The 22,398-nt window shown below is 39.0% G+C and overlaps 1 protein-coding gene across 1 annotated transcript in view; it reads left to right on the top strand.

Moving 5' to 3' along the window:
* Positions 1-22,398, top strand: part of map4k2 (mitogen-activated protein kinase kinase kinase kinase 2) — a gene marked incomplete at both ends in the record, with an annotated part of 30,925 nt that overhangs the window by 1,725 nt on the left and 6,802 nt on the right. The window contains 16 exons of the mRNA XM_083910179.1: positions 2,952-3,009; positions 3,277-3,367; positions 4,488-4,552; positions 4,714-4,769; positions 5,987-6,034; positions 6,138-6,180; positions 6,323-6,395; positions 9,249-9,380; positions 9,534-9,596; positions 9,687-9,768; positions 9,892-10,008; positions 10,103-10,181; positions 14,578-14,636; positions 14,782-14,831; positions 21,233-21,271; positions 21,726-21,759. Coding sequence (XP_083766305.1) covers positions 2,952-3,009; positions 3,277-3,367; positions 4,488-4,552; positions 4,714-4,769; positions 5,987-6,034; positions 6,138-6,180; positions 6,323-6,395; positions 9,249-9,380; positions 9,534-9,596; positions 9,687-9,768; positions 9,892-10,008; positions 10,103-10,181; positions 14,578-14,636; positions 14,782-14,831; positions 21,233-21,271; positions 21,726-21,759 — 1,089 coding nt within the window. The remainder of the gene's footprint in view (positions 1-2,951; positions 3,010-3,276; positions 3,368-4,487; positions 4,553-4,713; positions 4,770-5,986; positions 6,035-6,137; positions 6,181-6,322; positions 6,396-9,248; positions 9,381-9,533; positions 9,597-9,686; positions 9,769-9,891; positions 10,009-10,102; positions 10,182-14,577; positions 14,637-14,781; positions 14,832-21,232; positions 21,272-21,725; positions 21,760-22,398) is intronic.

Raw genomic sequence — 22,398 nt, 5'->3', positions numbered from 1 at the left:
TTCTGTCTTCATGGTCACAGAAGACCATGTCTCTGTTGTAGTTTACCCACATTTACCTTCACAATGGTCCAGTCCAATTAGCACGTAGCTAATTTTTGCATTTTTTGGTTAATAAAACCACAACTTTCTGTTTCCTGAGACATTTTTCTAGCAAAACAGTCGTTTAACTTAGTCCAGTGCTGCCTTACTACACCAGGAAATTTGGAGCTGCCTGATAAAGGAACAGCAGCAGCGTCCAAGGCGCACATTTTTCCATATTTGTGACAAACCAAATTGATTGTGCAGGCCTACTCAGTGCAACAGAATCCACCTCAGCCAACCGTGTTCAGCCATCTTGCTTTACTAGCGCTACGTGCTGTCGCGCTCGTGCTTCCAGCTTACTTACTGCAGCTTTAAGTGTTTAAACTCTGCATTCGAGTTCAATCGAGTACTTGTTTGGTTCGTAAAATGTTGATGGCGCTTATTGAACGATGAAATGATTCAGCTTCAACGATTTCTTTGTTTTCTGGAGCAAAGAAAACAGAAAATCTTCCACGTTTAAGAAGCTGAGAAATCACAGCGCTGACTGTGACCGTGTTGAATCACAGCACAGATAAAGCTGATGTCATAACAACAGCGCAGGGCAGCAAACATGATGAATCACTTCATTTCTCAGAGGCTGTGTCCACGTCCACCCATGTCCATGTCCATCCATGTCCACGTCCATGAACACGTCCACATCCTCATCCTCGTCCATGTCCATGTCCATGACCACATCCATGTCATGTCCATGTTCTCATCCATGTCCATGTCCACATCCACGTCCATGACCATGACCACTTTCATGTCCATGTCCATGTCCTTGTCCATGTCTACGTCCATGACCACTTCCAAGTCCAGGTACTTGTTCACGTCCACGTCCACGTCCACGTCCACGTCCACGTCCACGTCCACGTCCACGTCCACGTCCACGTCCACGTCCACGTCCTCAGCTGTAGGCTTTGTGGACCGATTGTCCCACAATGGCAGGATTAAGACCTGGTTTCAGGGTTAGGGAATGCATTATAGTATGTCTGTGTGTGTCTACACAAAGGATGTGAAACCAGTGTGTGTGTGTGTGTGTGTGTGTTGGCGGGGGTTACAGGTGAATTACAAAGCCACATTATGAAGTGTGGTAATCCTGCACAGACCTGCACTTTACACACACTTTACACAGCAGCAACACTCAGGAAGTACAAATACTTTGTTACTGTACTTAAGTACAAAAATCACGTATCTGTACTTTACTTTGTTATCTATATTTCTGGCAACTTTTTACTTTTTCGCCACTACATTTCCTCTAACTGGGTTTGTTACTCGTTACTACCAACTAAAACCAGAAGAAGAGTTGGTATTATGATCTGTGTATATATATATACATATATATATATATATATGTATATATATACTGATTATTAACATTAATTTGACACCTTTTCATCAAACAAACAACTTTCTCCCTTGAACACTGATCTTTTCTTAGCCTGTTAACCGCTTACTGTGCATAAATCACATTTAAACACTTTTAGAACCAGGAAATGATCATCATCGTCTCATCGTTTCCTCAATTCTCTGCCTAAAGCTGACCAAAAATGGTTAAATCGTGCTGCTGTATACTTGTGGCTTTTAGAAACATGAGCTGTGGTGTTTTATATATATATCCTTTTTCATCGTGTGTGTGTTTACAGTAGGAAACTTCGAGTTCTCATTGTGACGAAATGACAGTTTGAGAGTTTTTAAGAGTGCACTTCCTCCAAAAAAAATCAAAACCTAACCCATGAGCGGCTGTTATTTCAGGCTCTGAGGCAAAGTGAATTTAAAAAAAAAAAGAGACTCTACTATCGCTGCCGTCGCAGGAAGTGCTGCGGTCGAGGCGGCAGGAAAGAAAACAGGAAGTGAGCGCGGCCCAGTCTCAGGTCGCGTTGACGTGGACGCGTCGGCGTGATTGGCCGTCATCGTCGGATGTTCCCAGGAAGAGATGAGGAAGCTGAAAACATGGCACAGCTGTTTGTAAAACGACAACCTTTGCCGCCCTGCGCTGTTGTTATGACATCAGCTTCATCTGTGCTGTGATTCAACACGGTCACAGTCAGCGCTGTGATTTCTCAGCTTCTTAAACGTGGAAGATTTTCTGGTTTCTTTGCTCCATAAGACAAAGAAATCGTTGAAGCTGAATCATTTCATCATTCAATAAAAGCCATCAACATTTTACGAACCAAACAAGTACTCGATTGAACTCGAATGCAGCGTTTAAACACTTAAAGCTGCAGTACGTAAGGTGGAAGCACGAGCGCTACAGCACGTAGCGCTAGTAAAGCGAGATGGCTGCACACGGTTGCATGAAGAGTTTCAGAGGTGGATTCTGTTGCAAATATGAGAAAATGTGCATGTCCGACCTTGCTGCTGTTCCTTTACGAGGCAGCTCCAAGTTTCCTGGTCTAGTAAGGCAGCACTGAAGTAAGTTAAACTGCTGTTTTGCTAACTAAGAAGGTCTCAGGAAACAGAAGTTCATGCTCAAAATAAGAAAGTTATGGTTTTATTCACCAAAAATGCTAAAGTTAGCTCCGCCCTAATAGGACTTGACGCTAATAAAGCGAGATGGCTGCACACAGTTGGCTGAAAAATTTGCTAAAAAATACACCTGGACACTCAGTAGATCTCTTCGCACAAATATGAAAAATTGTGCATCTCCGATGTATCTGCTGTTCCTTTACCAGGCAGCTCCAAATGTCCGGGTGTAGTAAGGCAGCACTGGAGTAAGTTAAACGGCTGTTTTGCTGGAAGAAAGTCTCAGGAAACAGAAGTTCATGCTAAAAAAAAAAGAAAGTTGTGATTTCATTCACCAAAAACCATCAATTTATCAAGTATATGACATTAAATGAGAGAATAATCAACCCTGTGTATGATATTATACATGTTTTCATGCCTTTCAGGCTCGAAACATCAGGACGTCTGAGCTGGCAGCGATCAAAATTGTCAAACTGGACCCAGGTATGTGACGTCTTTATTAGTGTTTTGACATCTGTGTAGAGATAAGATAATAAGACAAGATAGTCCTTTATTTGTCCAGCAACAGAGAAATATACCGTGTCAACTCTCTTGTTGAATGAATGTGGATCGTATATATATTTAGATTTAACCGGCGAGCTGTTAGATAAATAACGCTCCTGTCTTCAACCCTGTGGTTTTCACTGCACTCTGCACTCTGTGATTATCCTGAACTTGAGGGAAACGTCTGACTTCTGTGTGTGCGCTCAGGTGACGACATCACGTCCATCCAGCAGGAGATCACCATGATGAAGGAGTGCAAGCACAAAAACATCGTGGCCTACTTCGGCAGCTACCACAGGTGCGTCTGCGGCAAATCGTTGTGTCCGTCTGGGGGATTCCTGGGATTGTTGGTGGACTTGAACAATGTGGAATGTGACTTCTTATGCTAACCCCCCCCCCCCCCCCCCCCCCGCTCTGCTGCTGGATGCCTCTCCCACTCATTGTAGTGTTTAGTGAAGTCGTAGCACAGCAGATGATGATGATGATACTGTACGTGTCATATTTCAAGGTTCCAAGCTTATATTTGCTTGTTAATTTCGTCCACATTACGCTGTCATTTGATTTCTAACATACTAATATTTGAATAATTAACCCTCAGGGGTTCCTCATAAAAACTCCCTAATTTGTTCCTCGTGGCAGAAAACGCCACCTTGCCAAAAACTGCTGTAAAAATATGATATGTTCAGATTTTTCAATCTTTTAAAGTTACTTCAGCCTGAAATATACATATCATATATTAACCCTGTTTTTGACTTTTTACTTTTTAGCATATCTTTTTCATTTTTTCATGCATATGGTTCAAAATTTACCAAGTTTTTGTGTTTTTTAGATCATGAAATTAATGGGCATCATGAATAAACCCGGCAATTTAAGGGTTAAAAATAAAAAATATATATTAATATTTTATATGCATGGAAAGATCAGATGTTGATCTAGAAGTTAAAAAAAAAATACAAATGAAAAAATACTGTATATTATTTTTATAGCTGTGTACTTTCATGCGCACCATTTGGTGTGCTAGGTGTAAAAGTGCTAGGATTTCAGGCCATTAGACATTACACAAAAAATAATAATACAAAAAGAAAATGCTTCTGGTAATCTTTTACATATACCAGGCTGCAATAATCAAAAAAAAAATAAAAATCCAGTTTGCATGAAGTATGTTGAAAATATTTCATTTTTTGTGTTTTTTAGATCATAAAATCAAGGCGCATCATGAATAAACCCGGCAATTTAACGGTTAAAAATAAAAAATATATATTAATATTTTATATGCATGGAAAGAACAGATCTAGAACTTAAAATAAAAAAAAATGAAAAAATACAAATGTATACTATTTTTTATAGCTGTGTACTTTCATGCGCACCATTTGGTGTGCTGGGTGTATCTAAGGGTTAATAATATTTTCTCTTTGCAGGAACACAAAGCTGTGGATCTGCATGGAATACTGTGGTGGAGGGTCGCTCCAGGATATATACCATGGTACACATAGATTTGATTTTAACCATTTTTGCCACTTAATCTCACCGTTAGACAACCTTACCTAAGTTGAAACGGAAATTTGAACGGAACGGAACAAGAGCCTTTTATTAAGTGGTTATGTGTGTTTTTTTCTGAGTTATTAATCACAGTGTTGTCCACAGTGACTGGTCCATTACGGGAGAAACAGATCGCCTACGTGTGCAGAGAAACGCTCCAGGTAAGACTTTCTGCGTTTACAAAAAAATCTGCTTTTCTTTCTTGTTGTTTGTATTGTATTGTTTAAAAACTCTGAACAAGATAAGCTGCAGACGGAGTGAGTCATGTGTGTTTTTTTCCCCAACAACACAAGAGCGAAGTAGTGTTTAACATGAGCAGACCTCTAAATACAGTGTGGAGGTAACTTAACTGCTGCTGTTACTGTGTCACAGACAGAAGAGTTAAAAATAACAACAACAATCTGAGGCTGATTTAGAAGGAAAATTGAAGAGAAGACGTTTGAACTAGTTATTCTGAATTCTATTTTTAGTTTTTTTTTACCACGTTTGATCACCTTTGCAGTTGATTTGAATAAAGAGATTGAAGAATCTTTATCCGCCAGTGCTCACAGTGGTGTTTTAGCCTACAGTGATGTCATTTCTTATGTATTTTAAAAATTATTACATTTTCCAAATGTTGTACAACCTCATCTTAAAGTCCTGATATTGTGCTTTTAAACTTAAATTGTTTATATTTGTAATTTGTATACTACATTGTTAAGCAACATTGTTGTGCCATGTTGTTACACTATGTTGTTACTATTCATTGTTATGCTACGTTGTGTGCGTTTACTGTAACGTTACGCTGTTATGTTAGGGGACGTAAAGTCGTGACATATCATAACACCACATAGCACCACACGCCGTAGTGCAACACAAAGTAGCATAATACAACGTAGCGTAATGCAACGTAGCCCAATACGAAGAAGCATTACACAAAGTAGCATCACACAACGTAGCCCAACACAAAGTAGCATAATACAAAGTAGTGTAACACAAAGTAATGTAACACAAATTAGCGAAAGGCAATGTAGCGTAACACAAAGTAGCATAACACAAAGTAGCATAACACAAAGTAGCGTAACACAACGTACTCCAACACAAAGTAGTGTACCACAAAGTGATGTAACACAAATGAGCTAAACGCAATGTAGCGTAACACAATGTAGCGTAACACAAAGTACATGACGCAAAGTAACGTGACACGAAGTAGCGCAACACAAAGTAGCGCAACACAATGTAGCGTAACACAACGTATCGTAACACAACGTAGCCCAACACAAAGTAATGTACCACCAATGTAACACAAAGTAGCGTAACACAGAGTAGTGTGCCACAGTTATAAAGTCATATTAATACCATATTTATGAGTTTTAACAATATTTACACTGTTTTCCAGGGATTGTACCACCTGCACGAAACTGGCAAAATGCACAGAGACATAAAGGTAGAGTAGTTTTTATTTTTTTATCATAATCGTCATGATGAAATGGTTTGTTTTGATTCTATGTGAAAAGACGGTGACCTTTATGAGTGTGTTGTCTCTGCAGGGAGCCAACATCCTTTTGACAGACAGAGGAGACGTGAAACTGGGTCAGTGGTGATTTGAATCGAGCGCTCATCTGCAGCACCTCTTTAACCACTCAGCCTCATCAAGCCCGATTAAATAAACCACTTATGCTGGATTTTAGCCTCACTTTCACCCTGTCTACGTGTGTCTCTCCTCTGTGTCCAGCTGACTTTGGAGTAGCAGCAGAGATCAGCGCCTCGGTGGCTAAAAGGAAGTCATTTATAGGAACTCCGTACTGGTAAGATAAATGGATCTGACCTCTGTCTGTTTACAGAAGCATGCATGATGGGAATCTAACCTGTGATAGTTTCGACAGAAACCGAGGCCTTTCTGTGTTTGTACAGTTTGCATGTTCTCTCCTGTGCTTGAAAACAGACACACAGTGAAAACATGGCCGCCAATTAGCCATAGACTTTGGTTTTCAGATTATTTGTTTGGATTAATCTAAGTGATACTAACATATCAGCAGCTCCTGTGTCCACACGAGCTAAAAACACAGATTCTCTCTATGGACTTTGGTATGTGAGTACGATTGGTTTCCTTTTCAGGTTTTCTGTCAGAAAATGGCTGTTTAGTAGTATCATAAAAAGCTAAACATACAATTAAGATATCATAGATTCAAGGTGGCATAGATTTTATTACGTTTGCCTTAGGCTAAGTGGCTGAAATGTGTTTTTCCTTGCTGGTGTGGAGAGCTAGCCTCAGTTTCTTAGCTAGCTAGTCTCATGCTAGCTCCCACTTAAAGGGAGCACATTCAACATTGAACAACTGTCTTTTTAAATCCTTTTAACTTCAATTCAGGTTATATTATATTTTTAGATGACTTAAGACACCTTTTTGACTTCTTTTTTTTAAATAGCAAACACCTGTCTTATGATATAATAATAATCTACTGATAATAATTTCTCCCTGGTGTGGAGAGCTAGCTTCAGCTTATTAGCTAGCTAGTCTCATGCTAACTCCCAGGTAAAGTGGACATATTCAACATTGAACAACTATCTCTTTAAATACTTTTGAGTCCAATTAAACTTATATTTTTAAATTAGTCATGACACCTTTTTGACTTCTTTTTCTAATTGAAAACACCTGTATTATAATATAATAATAATCTACTGATAATAATTTCTCCCTGGTGTGGAGAGCTAGCTTCAGCTTATTAGCTAGCTATTCTCATGCTAGCCCCCAGCTAAAGGGAGCACATTCAACACTAAACAACTATCTCTTTAAATCGTTTGAGCTTCAATTCAGCTTATTTTATGTTCTTTAGATGAATTAAGACACCTTTTTGACTTCTTTTGTTAAACTTTTGTGTCTGTTGTGGTTCCTTACTGCTTAGTCACTGTTGTAAAAATGCTGTGCAGAATGTGTGCTCTGTTTAAAAATACCCCCATTGTCCTCTAAGTCTCCTGCAGCTAACCCCATAGAGAAAATCTGCATTTTTAGCTCAATAACTAAAAGTAATAAGAATAATTAGCTGATGGCTATTTTATATTTCTGAAAACTATGAGAAATGTTATATATGTTCATTCGGCACAGAAAGGGTAATTAAATTTGGGCTTTTATCACATGATAATTTACACTATGTATAGGGGATGTAGCTCAGTGGTAGAGCGCATGCTTAGCATGTATGAGGTCCTGGGTTCAATCCCCAGCATCTCCATTTATGATCCACATTATACAATAAATAACAAGTAGGATTGTGATTACATTTGGTCCTATTGAAGAAACTGAAGTTTATACACTGTTCACTCTCCTGCACCAAACCCCATAGAGAAAATCTGCATTTTTAGCTCAATAACTAAAAGTAATAAGAATAATCAGCTGATGGCTATTTTTTATTTCTGAAAACTATGAGAAATGTTATATTTGTTCATTCGGCACAGAAAAGGTAATTAAATTTTGGCTTTAATCACATGATAATTTACACTATGTATAGGGGATGTAGCTCAGTGGTAGAGCGCATGCTTAGCATGTATGAGGTCCTGTGTTCAATCCCCAGCATCTCCATTTATGATCCACATTATACAATAAATAACAAGTAGGATTGTGATTACATTTGGTCCTATTGAAGAAACTGAAGTTTATACAGTGTTCACTCTCCTGCACTTAACCCCATAGAGAAAATCTGCATTTTTAGCTCAATAGTTAAAAGTAATAAGAATAATCAGCTGATGTCTATTGTATATTTCTGAAAACTATGAGAAATGTTATATTTGTTTATCCGGCACCAAAAGGGTAATTCAATTTTGGCTTTAAATACATAATAATTTACACTATGTATAGGGGATGTAGCTCAGTGGTAGAGCGCATGCTTAGCATGTATGAGGTCCTGGGTTCAATCCCCAGCATCTCCATTTATGATCCACGTTATACAATAAATAACAAGTAGGATTGTGATTACATTTGGTCCTATTGAAGAAACTGAAGTTTATACACTGTTCACTCTCCTGCACCAAACCCCATAGAGAAAATCTGCATTTTTAGCTCCTTAACTAAATGTAATAGTAATAATCAGCTGATGGCTATTTTATATTTCTGAAAACTTTGCAAAATGTTACATTTGTCGATTCGGCACAGAATAGGTCATCAAATTTGGGGTTTGAACAGATTATTTTTTCACCTTTACATGGGGGATGTAGCTCAGTGGTAGAGCGCATGCTTCGCATGTATGAGGTCCTGGGTTCAATCCCCAGCATCTCCATTTATAATCCACATTATACGATAAATAACAAGTCGGATTGTGATGAAATTGGGTCATGTTGTGATACCCCATTAAAGAAACTATACAATAAACACCGTTCACTTTCCTGCACCAAATCCCATAGAGAAAATCTGCATTTTTAGCTATAACACTTGTCTTATGATATAATAATGATAATCAACTAATAATAACTTCTCCCTGGTGTAGAGAGCTAGCCTCAGCTTGTTAGCTTGCTAGTCTCATGCTAGCCCCCAGCTAAAGGGCGCACATTCAACACTGAACAACTATCTCTTTAAATCATTTGAACTTCAATTCAGCTTATATTATATTTTTAGATGAATTCATATAATAATAATAATCTACTAATAATTTCTGTCTGTGTGTGTGCAGGATGGCTCCAGAGGTGGCTGCAGTGGAGAAGAAGGGCGGCTACAACCACCTGTGTGACATCTGGGCGGCCGGCATCACCGCCATCGAGCTAGCTGAGCTCCAGCCGCCCATGTTTGACCTACACCCGATGCGGTGAGGAATTCTAACTCACAACAGCAGCAGCAGCAGAGACTTGTTTTATGTAACATTCAACCCGCCTTTACCATTCCATTTCATCCCTGCACTGTCACCGGCTATAAACACATGACATTTTACAGCCCGCTGACATTTAAAACTATGTTTCAGAGCGCTGATGCTGATGTCCAAGAGCAACTTCCAGCCTCCCAAACTAAAGGATAAATCAAAGTGGTGAGGTTTTTTTATTCTGCCTTTGACGTCATAAACCTGTGGGTACATTTCATTCTCACCGTGTCACTGTTGTCTGTCTTTGTGTGTCAGGTCTGCGGGTTTCCAAAGCTTCGTGAAGATGGCGCTCATTAAAAACCCTCGTAAACGGCCTTCAGCCGAGACGCTGCTGCAGGTCAGTCTGTCTTTAATGACATAGAATGTTAGATTTTTGATGGTTTTGCAGTTTTTCCACTGCCATGTTTTAACAGTTTCCTAGTATTGTTTAAAGGGTGTAATGTGCCGCTTCCTCCCACAGCATCCATTTGTGACTCAGCTACTGACTCGTAACCTGGTCATCGAGCTTCTGGACATGGCCAACAACCCGGAGCTCCACACCTCGCACACACACGGCCTGGACGACAATGAACTGGAGGTCAGAGAGAAACACCGTGAAAGAACGTTACATAATAGGGAGGAGAGTGTCTTTGTTTTGGTGTGTCTCAAATACCAAAACGTTGTGTTGACAGGTTGGGGAAATGGCTCCAGACAAGATTCAGTCAGCAGGGAAACACCTGCCAGCGGAGAGGACGCTGTCTGAAGAGCAATGTGAGGACACACACACACAAAAAAAGACACAAAACACACGCACAGCTATACTTATTAGGACACTGCATTGACTTCTAGACATTTTAACAGCCTTAAAGGTGCATTATGTAATAAATCTAAAAATATCCTCCTAATATGTCACAGAGACTCAGGAATAATGTTCATATAACAAACTGAACTCACCAACAACAACAGTACAGCCAAAATATTTGCATTAAAAAAAATGTTTTGCAGACTGCAAATCATGTTTATGTTTTGAAATCATGTTTTGGCATGTGGCGCCACCTACCGCCGTCTACCAATCTTTGCAGTCAGTAGAGTCTCAGCTGCCGAGCAACCACGGGTTGCCAGTTACTTCAAAAAATGAAACCTAAAAGACCTCGGTATTTTGAATTTGAATGTAGTAACCGTTTTTGGCCACATTCTTACATATGGCACCTTTAAACGTCCTCAGAATTGAGGTCCTGCTTCAATAGGATCAGGTTTTGATCTACATTGGTCGTGGTAATGTCAGAATAGAGGTCACAAACGCATGTAGATGTCGTATTATTAACAAGTCCTTGACCTATCCTAGGATTTCAAACCGCAATCTTCTGCTAATAAGCTCAATTTCATCCTACGTGGACATAAAGGCACCACTGGGATTTGAACCCAGGATCTCCTGTTTACTAGACAGGCGCTTTAACCAACTAAGCCATGGCACCACTGTTTAGTGATGAAACACACACATTCTTACACAGTATTCCTGGTCAAGACACAAGTAGACCAAAATATACACTCATATTTGAAAAAATAGGAATAGTTTGACATTTTTTGGAAAAAAATGGAGCACAAAACAACTCAAAATGGCCAGTTTTGCTATGTTGGTGTTGACTTAACATGTTCTTGCATTGTTTCCTTCAGTGTTTGTTTATCTGATGCACAGATTAGATTAAATAGAGTGTATATAAAAATTACATTACGTGTTTAAAACCCGTTCTCCTTTGAATGGCCACCAGGGGGCAATTCCCTTGGTTTGTATGAGAAATTGAGCCTATTTCTCACTATTTTCTGTGTTCCACTGGTGTTTCAGAGAATTCTTAGCTCAGGCCTGATTCTGTGTGTGTGTCATAGCTTGTTGTGCGTTTCAGAACCGTTGTTTGCTGCGGATTTTGATCGTAACGCGGGCTCGTGACTGCGCGCAGTATATGTAAATCTACTGTACGTCGGTTGACGCCGCTCGCCGCCGATGAGTCGCCTCATTGTCCGCGTCGTGCCCTGCTGTAATCTCCATGATATGACCGAGGACAAAGGTTCTCTCAGTGCGTCTCTCCCAGCTCTCCGAGCCCGTCTGTACATGTGGGACGGAGCGTTGCGTCAGACGGTGGCAGTGCGGACGGACATGCCACTGCTGTGTGTGTGTGTGTGTGTGTGTGTGTGTGAGACACTGGTGCTTCTGTCACACACACAAGTGATTATTCATATTTAGACAAACAGGCCACAGACGTGTTCATCATCACCTCAGAGTGTGACCAGAGTGGGCTTTGATGATGCTTCACACTCAGTCAGTGAGTTTATGTGGTCATTTTTAGTCTTTAAGAGAGTTAAGCTAGGTTTATGGTCGCAGTAGTTTGCGGCGCGTAACAAAGATGACGTCAATTCCTGTGTTTGACCGAGTGTCACCTCTAAAGATTCCTCTTACATGTACTTGTTATTTATTGTATAATGTGGATTATAATTGGAGATGCTGGGGATTGAACCCAGGACTTCATACATGCGAAGCATGCGCTCTACCACTGAGCTACATCCCCCGTGTTAAGATGAAAAAATGATCTGTTTAAACCCCAAATTTGATGACCTATTCTGTGCCGAATGGACAAATATCACATTTCGCACAGGTGTCAGCAATATAAAACAGCCATCAACCATTAATCCTATTACTTTTAGTTAATGAGCTAAAAATTGCTGATTTTCTCTATGGGGTTTGGTGCAGGAGAGTGAACAGTGTTTATGGTACAGTTTCTTTAATATGGCTTCGCAACAGGACCCAATTTAATCACAATTCTCGTTGTTATTTATTGTATAATGTGGATTATAAATGGAGATGCTGGGGATTGAACCCAGGACTTCATACATGCGAACTGAGCTACATCCCCCATGTAAAGATGAAAAAGTGATCTGTTCAAACCCCAAATTTGATGACCTATTATGTGCCGAATCGACAAATGTAACATTTCACACAGTTTTCAGAAATATAAAATAGCCATCAGCTGATTATTACTATTACTTGCAGTTATTGAGCTAAAAATACAGATTTTCTCTATGGGGTTTGGTGCAGGAAAGTGAACGGTGTATAAACTTCAGTTTCTTCAATAGGACCAAATGTAATCACACTCCTACTTGTTATTTATTGGCTAATCTGGATTATAAATGGAGAAGCTGGGGGTTGAACCCAGGACCTCATACATGCGAAGCAGGCGCTCTACCACTGAGCTACATCCCCTATGTAAAGGTGACAAAATGATTAGTTTACCTCCCACATTTAAATACCTATTCCCTATTCCCCATATTTTCGACGGATTCTTCTTCAGTACGATACCGACTATTATCATTGTAAATTTCAAGTCATTCCGAGATACTTTTTGTTTTTGAGAAGAAAGTCAGCTCACTGTCAAAGTGCATCAGGGCAAATGGATAATTTCCTGAATTTCAAAAATTCATTAAAATTATTCCTTAAGAGGTTTACAAATATTTTCAACGGATCCTTGTTCAGGGCGATGCCGACTATTATGATGGTAAATTTCAGGTCATTCTGAGATACTTTTTGTTTTTGAGAAGAAAGTCAGCTCACTGTCAAAGTGCATCAGGGCAGATGGATCATTTCCTGAATTAAAAAAATTCATTAAAATTATTCCTTAAGAGGTTTGCAAATATTTTCAGCGGATCCTTGTTCAGGGTGATGCCGACTATTATCATTGTAAATTTCAAGTCATTCCGAGATACTTTTTGTTTTTGAGAAGAAAGTCAGCTCACTGTCAAAGTGCATCAGGGCAAATGAATCATTTCCTGAATTTAAAAAATTCATTAAAATTACCCGTTAAGAGGTTTACAGATATTTTCAACAGATCCTTGTTCAGGGCGATGCCGACTATTATGATGGTAAATTTCAAGTCATTCCGAGATACTTTTTTTGGATCATTTCCTGAATTCCAAAAATTCATTAAAATTATTCCTTAAGAGGTTTGAAAAGCTCTATCACTGAGCTACATCCCCTATGTGAAAAATATTAATTTAAATACCCATTCTGTGCCGATTCGATAAATTTCTCAGAGTTTTCAGAAATATAAAATAGCTATCAACTAATTATTCCCACTTTTTTTTATTTAATGAGCTAAAAATGCTGATTTTCTCTATGGGGTTTGGTGCAGGAGAGTGAACAGTGCATATAGTACAGTTTCTTTAATTGGGCATCACAACAGGACCCAATTTAATCAGAATCTTACGCGTTATAAATTGTATAATGTGGATCATAAATGGAGATGCTGGGGATTGAACCCAGGACCTCATACATGCTAAGCATGCGCTCTACCACTGAGCTACATCCCCCATGTAAACATAAAAAAAATGATCTGTTCAAACCCCAAATTTGATGACCTATTCTGTGCTGAATCGACAAATGTAACATTTCGCACAGTTTTCAGAAATATAAAATAGCTATCAACTGATTATTACTATTACTTGTAGTTATTGAGCTATAAATGCAGATTTGATCTATGGGGTTTGGTGCAGGAGAGTAAAGGGTGTATAAGCTTCAGTAGGACCCAATGTAATCACAATCCTACTTGTTATTTATTGTCTAGTCTGGATTATAAATAAATTATAAAAGGTTGATATCATCATATACGTATAACAAACGTTTTATTCGACACGTTTGACTCGGCTCGCGACGAACACAAAGACATACTTTGGATGTTTTCGCCTCCTCTTCAGCGCTCGCTCTGCTTTACACCGCAGCATCAACACTGACTTGCAGAGACTTGACGATGATGTGCAACACAAATTCCACCACAGTGAACATAATGTGCTCCTCTTTTTTTAGGAGATGAAGCCTGATTTAAAAGATCACCTTTCTATTTTTTTTTACCTCTTTATGTCCCTCACACATATTTAATCATTACTTGGTGATTACTATAGAAATAAGGTGTTATTACTGTAACTTGACTTCTCTATGACAAAAACATGACTGTATTGTTACCGTACTATAAGGTTAAGTGTTATCTCATTATACTTTAAGGTTCTTTGACCATTTTAATGAATATTTTGATGTTATTGGACACGTGTGAGGGATGAGGTTGTTTCTAAAGCTAAAAAACTAAAGCTACAGTATGTGATAAACATTTTTAAATTTTCTTTACAGTTGACCAAGTCAAGTTCAAACCCCCACTGAGAAAAGTCACAGAGCCTTATCCTGACTTGGTAAGGCACTTTTTTTTATTATTATTGTTATAATATTGATATATGTGCATTTACTTTTTAAAATTATATTTTATAGCATACATTTAATCATGTATTGTACATAGTACTTTCTAGTATACTTAGTGAAGTATTTCTGCTTCTTCAGGTGTCCTACGATGATGACTGGAGTCTCTCCGGGGATGAAGACAACTCACCGTAAGCCTTTTCTCTCTTTCACTCGTACGTTTCATTCACGATGTTCCAGCTGTTTCCAGATGCTTCGGAAAAAAACAATCCGATCACTGCTACGTCTTAGCACGAGGAGAATAATTCTAAAGTTTGAGGATTATTTTGTAGATGTTTTTGGCCGTCATTGTCTTCTCCTCTGTGAGAACAGTGAACTCACCAAGGTCGTGAAACTCAGAGAGTGGTGACGCCACGGGGCGATAGTGTCAAATAACAGCAGGTTTGAAGTGAAAATTGATATACGTCATTGTTTGTTTCCATAGTTACCTCAGAGCATCAATCTTGGATATGAACAGTTTCCTGTGAAGACGTTATTCTTTTGATCATCTCTCAGAATGCAGTATTTTTATTTCCTGGATAGATTCCGACTTTAATTTTCTTTATAAACAGTGGAGATGCTGGGGATTGAACCCAGGACCTCATACATGCGAAGCATGCGCTCTACCACTGAGCTACATCCCCTCTTTGAAAACTAAAAAACATGCAGTTTTCTGTGCAGAATGAACATAATCAGCTGTTAAACAGTGACAGTTTGATGAAAGGTTAAATCTATAATTGGATATGTGCTAAGGATTACTATAGATTATAAGTGGAGATGCTGGGAATTGAACCCAGGACCTCATACATGCTAAGCATGCGCTCTACCACTGAGCTACATCCCCTCTTTTCTAGTGTAAAAACATAATTTTTTCTCATAAGAATCTACATGATAAGCTGCCAAACAGATTTCCTAACTTAATAGAAATAGTGGAGATGCTGGGGATTGAACCCAGGACCTCATACATGCAAAGCATGCGCTCTACCACTGAGCTACATCCCCTCTTTGAAAACTAAAAACCATGCAGTTTTTTGTGCAGAATGAACATAATCAGCTGTTAAACAGTGACAGTTTGATGAAAGGTTAAATCTATAATTGTATATGTGCTAAGGATTACTATAGATTATAAGTGGAGATGCTGGGAATTGAACCCAGGACCTCATACATGCTAAGCATGCGCTCTACCACTGAGCTACATCCCCTCTTTTCTAGCGTAAAAACATAATTTTTTCTCATAAGAATCTACATGATAAGCTGCCAAACAGATTTCCTAACTTAATAGAAATAGTGGAGATGCTGGGGATTGAACCCAGGACCTCATACATGCAAAGCATGCGCTCTACCACTGAGCTACATCCCCTCTTTGAAAACTAAAAAACATGCAATTTTCTGTGCAGAATGAACATAATCAGCTGTTAAACAGTGACAGTTTGATGAAAGGTTAAATCTATAATTGGATATGTGCTAAGGATTACTATAGATTATAAGTGGAGATGCTGGGAATTGAACCCAGGACCTCATACATGCTAAGCATGCGCTCTACCACTGAGCTACATCCCCTCTTTTCTAGTGTAAAAACATTAATTTTTCTCATAAGAATCTACATGATAAGCTGCCAAACAGAAGATTTCCTAACTTAATAGAAATAGTGGAGATGCTGGGGATTGAACCCAGGACTTCATACATGCGAAGCATGTGCTCTACCACTGAGCTACATCCCCTCTACTATAAGCATAAAAATGCAGTTTTCTGTGCAGAATGTACATAATCAGCTGTTAAAAACACACAGTTTGATGAAAGGTTATATCTCGATTTGAATATGTGCTTTGGATCACTATAGATCATAATTGGAAATGCTGGGGATTGAACCCAGGACCTCATACATGCTAAGCATGCGCTCTACCACTGAGCTACATCCCCTCTTTGAAAACTAAAAAACATGCAGTTTTTTGTGCAGAATGAACATAATCAGCTGTTAAACAGTGACAGTTTGATGAAAGGTTAAATCTATAATTGTATATGTGCTAAGGATTACTATAGATTATAAGTGGAGATGCTGGGAATTGAACCCAGGACCTCATACATGCTAAGCATGCGCTCTACCACTGAGCTACATCCCCTCTTTTCTAGCGTAAAAACATAATTTTTTCTCATAAGAATCTACATGATAAGCTGCCAAACAGATTTCCTAACTTAATAGAAATAGTGGAGATGCTGGGGATTGAACCCAGGACCTCATACATGCAAAGCATGCGCTCTACCACTGAGCTACATCCCCTCTTTGAAAACTAAAAAACATGCAGTTTTCTCTGCAGAATGAACATAATCAGCTGTTAAACAGTGAAAGTTTGATGAAAGGTTAAATCTATAATTGGATATGTGCTAAGGATTACTATAGATTATAAGTGGAGATGCTGGGAATTGAACCCAGGACCTCATACATGCTAAGCATGCGCTCTACCACTGAGCTACATCCCCTCTTTTCTAGTGTAAAAACATAAATTTTTCTCATAAGAATCTACATGATAAGCATGCGCTCTACCACTGAGCTACATCCCCTCTTTTCTAGCGTAAAAACATAATTTTTTCTCATAACATACATATTTCAGGTAAGAATGTACACAATTAGCTGTTAAACGGAAGATTCCTACCTTAATAGAAATAGTGGAGATGCTGGGGATTGAACCCAGGACCTCATACATGCTAAGCATGCGCTCTACCACTGAGCTACATCCCCATCTTCTAATTGAAAAACATGCAGTTTTCTTTTCAGAATCTACATAATTAGCTGTTAAACAGGAGATTCCTACCTTAATAGAAATAGTGGAGATGCTGGGGATTGAACCCAGGACCTCATACATGCGAAGCATGCGCTCTACCACTTATTTCACTTGTCTGAACAGGAAGATTTGCATTGGATTATTGTAGATTATAAGTGGAGATGCTAGGTATTGAACCCAGGACCTCATACATGCTAAGCATGCGCTCTACCACTGAGCTACATCCGCTCACTTTTGGGTAAAAAACATGCGATTTTCTGTGCAGAATTAGCTGTTAAACAGATGAAAGTTTGGATCGCAATATGAATATTTGCTTCGGATTTTGGAAGATTAATGACCTAAACCCACTGAATCACATTCAACTAATAACTTATAAATGTATTGTGTGCCAGACATGACAGGAAAACAACCTAGTGACTTATTACAGGAAGAGCAGGCTGATTATTTCTCTTTAAATTCACCAGCTGGTTTATGGCTTTGTGTATTTTGACACCACAAGAATATTCATATTCAACGGCCTTAAAGCAGACTTTGCATAGTGAACAGATGAGAGATTTAGTCCATTGTAGATCATAAATGGAGATGCTGGGGATTGAACCCAGGACTTCATACATGCGAAGAATGCGCTCTACCACTGAGCTACATCCCCTCTATTTACCTTCTCTAGTGTAGGATTTATAAAGCAGATTTACATATCCAGCTCTTGATATGACACTGTATGACCTTAAATGAGACAGTGTAGCATTAGATTTTGCAGTATAGTAGTAGTATTTTAACAGTGCATGGATGTCTCAGAACGTAGCGTAATCCAAAGCAGAGTATTCCCAACTCTCAGCAGACATTTGCTTCAAATTATCATCGTGGAGAATCATTCATGCAAAAGCTCTCAAACGCTCCCCCACTGAGCTCCTCTGTGTATCACTGATCTGCAGCAGAATCATTTATTAAGTCGTTAGAAATGTTGCAACGACACTTATTACAACACGTCGCTCGCTGCGAGAACATCTTTTTCGTATTTCTGGAAACATTCTCCTCGGAAATTACCTTAAGGTGTTGTTTTTCTGCGTCGTTCTAAACGACATCGGATTTAATCCCTTTTTATGAAATTTTGCAGGAAGGTTGCCACAGATTAACGGTTGGTTTTGCTTACGGTATACATAAAGCCCTTTTTAGGTAGAGTATAATGGTTTGAATGTGATTATCTCTATGGTTTATCAGTGATAACAAGTGGAGAAGCTGGGGATTGAACCCAGGACCTCATACATGCTAAGCATGCGCTCTACCACTGAGCTACATCCCCTCTTTGCTAAATTAAAAATATGGGTATTTTTGTGCGGAATGTACACAATCAGCTGTTAAATCAGAATTACTGCACACTCTAAAGGCCACATTATACTTCTCCGACTGCGTATGCGTTATCCGTCTGCGTCACCACGGAGACGCCTCGAGCATTTATACTTCTGCGTCGTGGTGACGGACACTCGCTGCAATTTCCCGCCCGATCAGTAGGGGTCGCTGCGCAAGGTTGTTGTGCTTCTGGCTACAGTGAGCAATGGCGTCCGAGAAAGAAAGAGAGAGAAAGACTGCTGTTGTTGAAAAAGTGGCCGTTTCTCACTTTTCTGTGTCACGGAACGCAGTTTTAAGATAATTTGAGGCGAGAAATTGGCCATTTAGAGTCTAAACATGTGCTGTGTGTGTTAAGATATGACGTATTTATAGTTCGGCAGCGGCGTTATCGGCGGGGATCAGCTCCGCCTCTGTCAGGACGCCCGGAGCGCACTGAGAGCCGGCACAGAGCAGCTTAGCTCGGCCTGTCCTGAGGACCAATCGCAGCTCTTGCCGTCTCCGTAGTCCCTTGACGGAGTGACGGACACTTAAAAAATATTCCATGCACCCGGAGACGACGCAGAGGCTCTTCGACAGGTTCTGCGTCGACGCAGAGGACTCTGCGTAGCTACGCAGAGCACTTTACGCAGGAGTATAAATTGGGCTTCAGACTGTATTTCACTTGTCTAAACAGGAATATTTGCCTTGGATTACGGTAGATTATAAATGGAGATGCTGGGGATTGAACCCAGGACCTCATACATGCGAAGCACGCGCTCTACCACTGAGCTACATCCCCTTTTTTTCCAATTCCAAAACATGTGATTATTTTACGCATTTAGCTGTTAAACAGAATAAATGCATAATCCAAGACTTTATTGCACTTGTCTGAACAGGAAGATTTGCATTAGATTACTGTAGACCATAAATGGAGATGCTGGGGATTGAACCCAGGACCTCATACATGCTAAGCATGCGCTCTACCACTGAGCTACATCCCCTCTTTGAAAACTAAAAAACATGCAGTTTTCTGTGCAGAATGAACATAATCAGCTGTTTAACAGTGACAGTTTGATGAAAGGTTAAATCTATAATTGTATATGTGCTAAGGATTACTATAGATTATAAGTGGAGATGCTGGGAATTGAACCCAGGACCTCATACATGCTAAGCATGCGCTCTACCACTGAGCTACATCCCCTCTTTTCTAGCGTAAAAACATAATTTTTTCTCATAAGAATCTACATGATAAGCTGTAGATTCTAAATAATTTTAAATTTTAAATAAACATGGACAGACTTCTACGACGGTGTTGGTTCAGGAAGACAGACGGGAAATTACAGGCGAGATTACAGGAAAGATTCCTGTTCGGACATCATTGTGGTCTCGGTGTCAGCGCCCTGAGAACAATGAGGTCACGTCCTCTCGCTCTATTCTGGGACACGTCTGCTGTGTCCAAACGTTCAATTTCGCTTGAAAATGAAAGGGTTCGTTTCGGTGACTTCGTGAGCTTTTTCGAGCTGTTTTTTTTCCCTGCGTGTGATTTACGTGGCGTTATAACCATGTTTTGAGTTAATAAAGGGGGGAAATAAACAGTGATAAATGATTTCCTGTTGGGTTTAAAGACATTTTTTTATAGGAATGTTTGTTTTCTAATCTCTGGCTACAGAGCTTTCTTAGCTACGACCTTGGTGAGTCAGTAATGACGGCTAAAACTGGAGGTAAAGTGATAGTTAGGGCTTTTTTGAACGTAGATGTTTGACGTACTCTCAGTCTGCTTGCAGAGAAACAAAGAAAAGACTGATTTTTTTGCTGTTAGACGGCCTTTTTTGACTCTAAACTGAAGTTTGTAAACCACTTTCTCTGCCACACCAAACCCCATAGAGAAAATCGGCCATTTTTCATCATGGCACACAGGAGTTGTTCGTCCTCTTCTGCCTCCATCACTAAAGGTTAATGTTTTATTTTGTGACTTCGGTGTAAAAACTCAGTCGATCAGATTTACTTTAGCGACATTAACTTATCAAATGAGACAGCAGCAGAACAGGAGCTGCTGTGTCAGCATGAGTTTAAAAACGCTGATTTTCTCTATGGGGTTTGGTGCAGGAGAGTGAGCGTGGTAGTTTCCAGTCAGAAAAGGCTGAAATAAAGAGGTTAAAATATTCAGAATGCTCGTGTAAACTTAAAATGCCATAGGTGAGATCTTTATTAAGTGTCTAAAATCCTTGCATCCTTGTTAGCAGCCGTGTTTTTTAGCGAGGGTGTGTCTAACTGCTTCAATTATAAACAGGAATGATCCTTTAATGAAATCAGTATCAGCAGTGTAAGCATTTTATTTTTTAAATTCTGGAACCAACACAAGTGGAGTCCTGTGGTTCCTTCCCTCTCATTGTTTTGGGCCATGCAGGCCCCTGTAGTCAGATAAACACCAGGTCTTCCTGTTGCAGGAGCCTGTTGGAATGTGTGGAGCAAGCTCTGCAGCTGAGGTAGGCCCCGCCCATCAACCCCACCCCCCCCCCCGCCGCCATCCCACATGAATTCACCCAAAATAAACCTGCTTCTGATTGTGCTGATTGATTTGTGTCCTCGTGTGAACATCAGCTAATGCTATAGTGTCAGTGGGTTTGTGTTTGTTTTTCCACGCTTATCCCCAACAACCCTCACACCCTGGATTTGGTGACGCAGCACAAACCCACTGGTTCTCAGCTTTACGTGGGCTTTTTTTTGTCTTTATTTGTTATTATTATTATTTTTTATTTTTTTGGTGTCTAATTAAGGTGTTTTTTATTTCGCTAAGTGTCGCTGTTTCCCTGCCCTGAGCTTCTTCACCTCTTGTTGTCCATGTTGTTGTTGTTGTTGTTGTCATGACGATGCTCTTGAGTTGATTCATGCTTTTTCTGTTGGATCCTGATTGTTGCGCTGTCTCTTTTTTTCATCCAGGAGTTTAACCATTAGGAGGGCGCCATCTAGTGATGTGAGTGTGAACCGCATCCCTGTAAATTATATTATGTTTTCTTTGTATTATTAGTATTTTATTATTTATTCTTAAATTATTTTTAATTATTTTATTATATATATATATATATATATTTATATTCTTAAATTATTTTTTCTATTATTTAATTTGTTTATTAATTATATATATGTACATTTATATTCTTAATTTTTTTTTTTATATATATAAATATATATTTATTTATATTCTTAATTTCTTTTTAATTATTTATTATATATATATTTATTCATATTCTTATTTTTTTATTATTATTATTTATATACTAAATATATAATAATTATAATATATTATATATTTATATATTCTAAATCTGATAAAAACTGCTGACAAAACAGTACAGATACAAGTTGAATGTCTATAGTTAGACTCAACAATAGACAGTAGACATTAAAGCTGTATGACAGTAAGAGATGTATGAATATTGTATTTTTGTTCAGCTTCTTAAAGCTGAACAAAACAATTTTTAGTCTTAAAATTTAGGCTAAGCAAGTAAATTGAATATATAATGAGAATAAAGACACGCCCTGTTAAGTGAAAACCTGTTAAAACCTGGTATTTAGCTGGCTTTCTGATCAGTAGGAAAAGGCTATGATTGTA

The sequence above is a fragment of the Microchirus variegatus genome (genome assembly GCF_963457635.1).
Source record: "Microchirus variegatus genome assembly, chromosome: 2".
Lineage (NCBI taxonomy): Eukaryota > Metazoa > Chordata > Actinopteri > Pleuronectiformes > Soleidae > Microchirus > Microchirus variegatus.
This window is presented reverse-complemented; position numbering and strand designations above follow the sequence as displayed.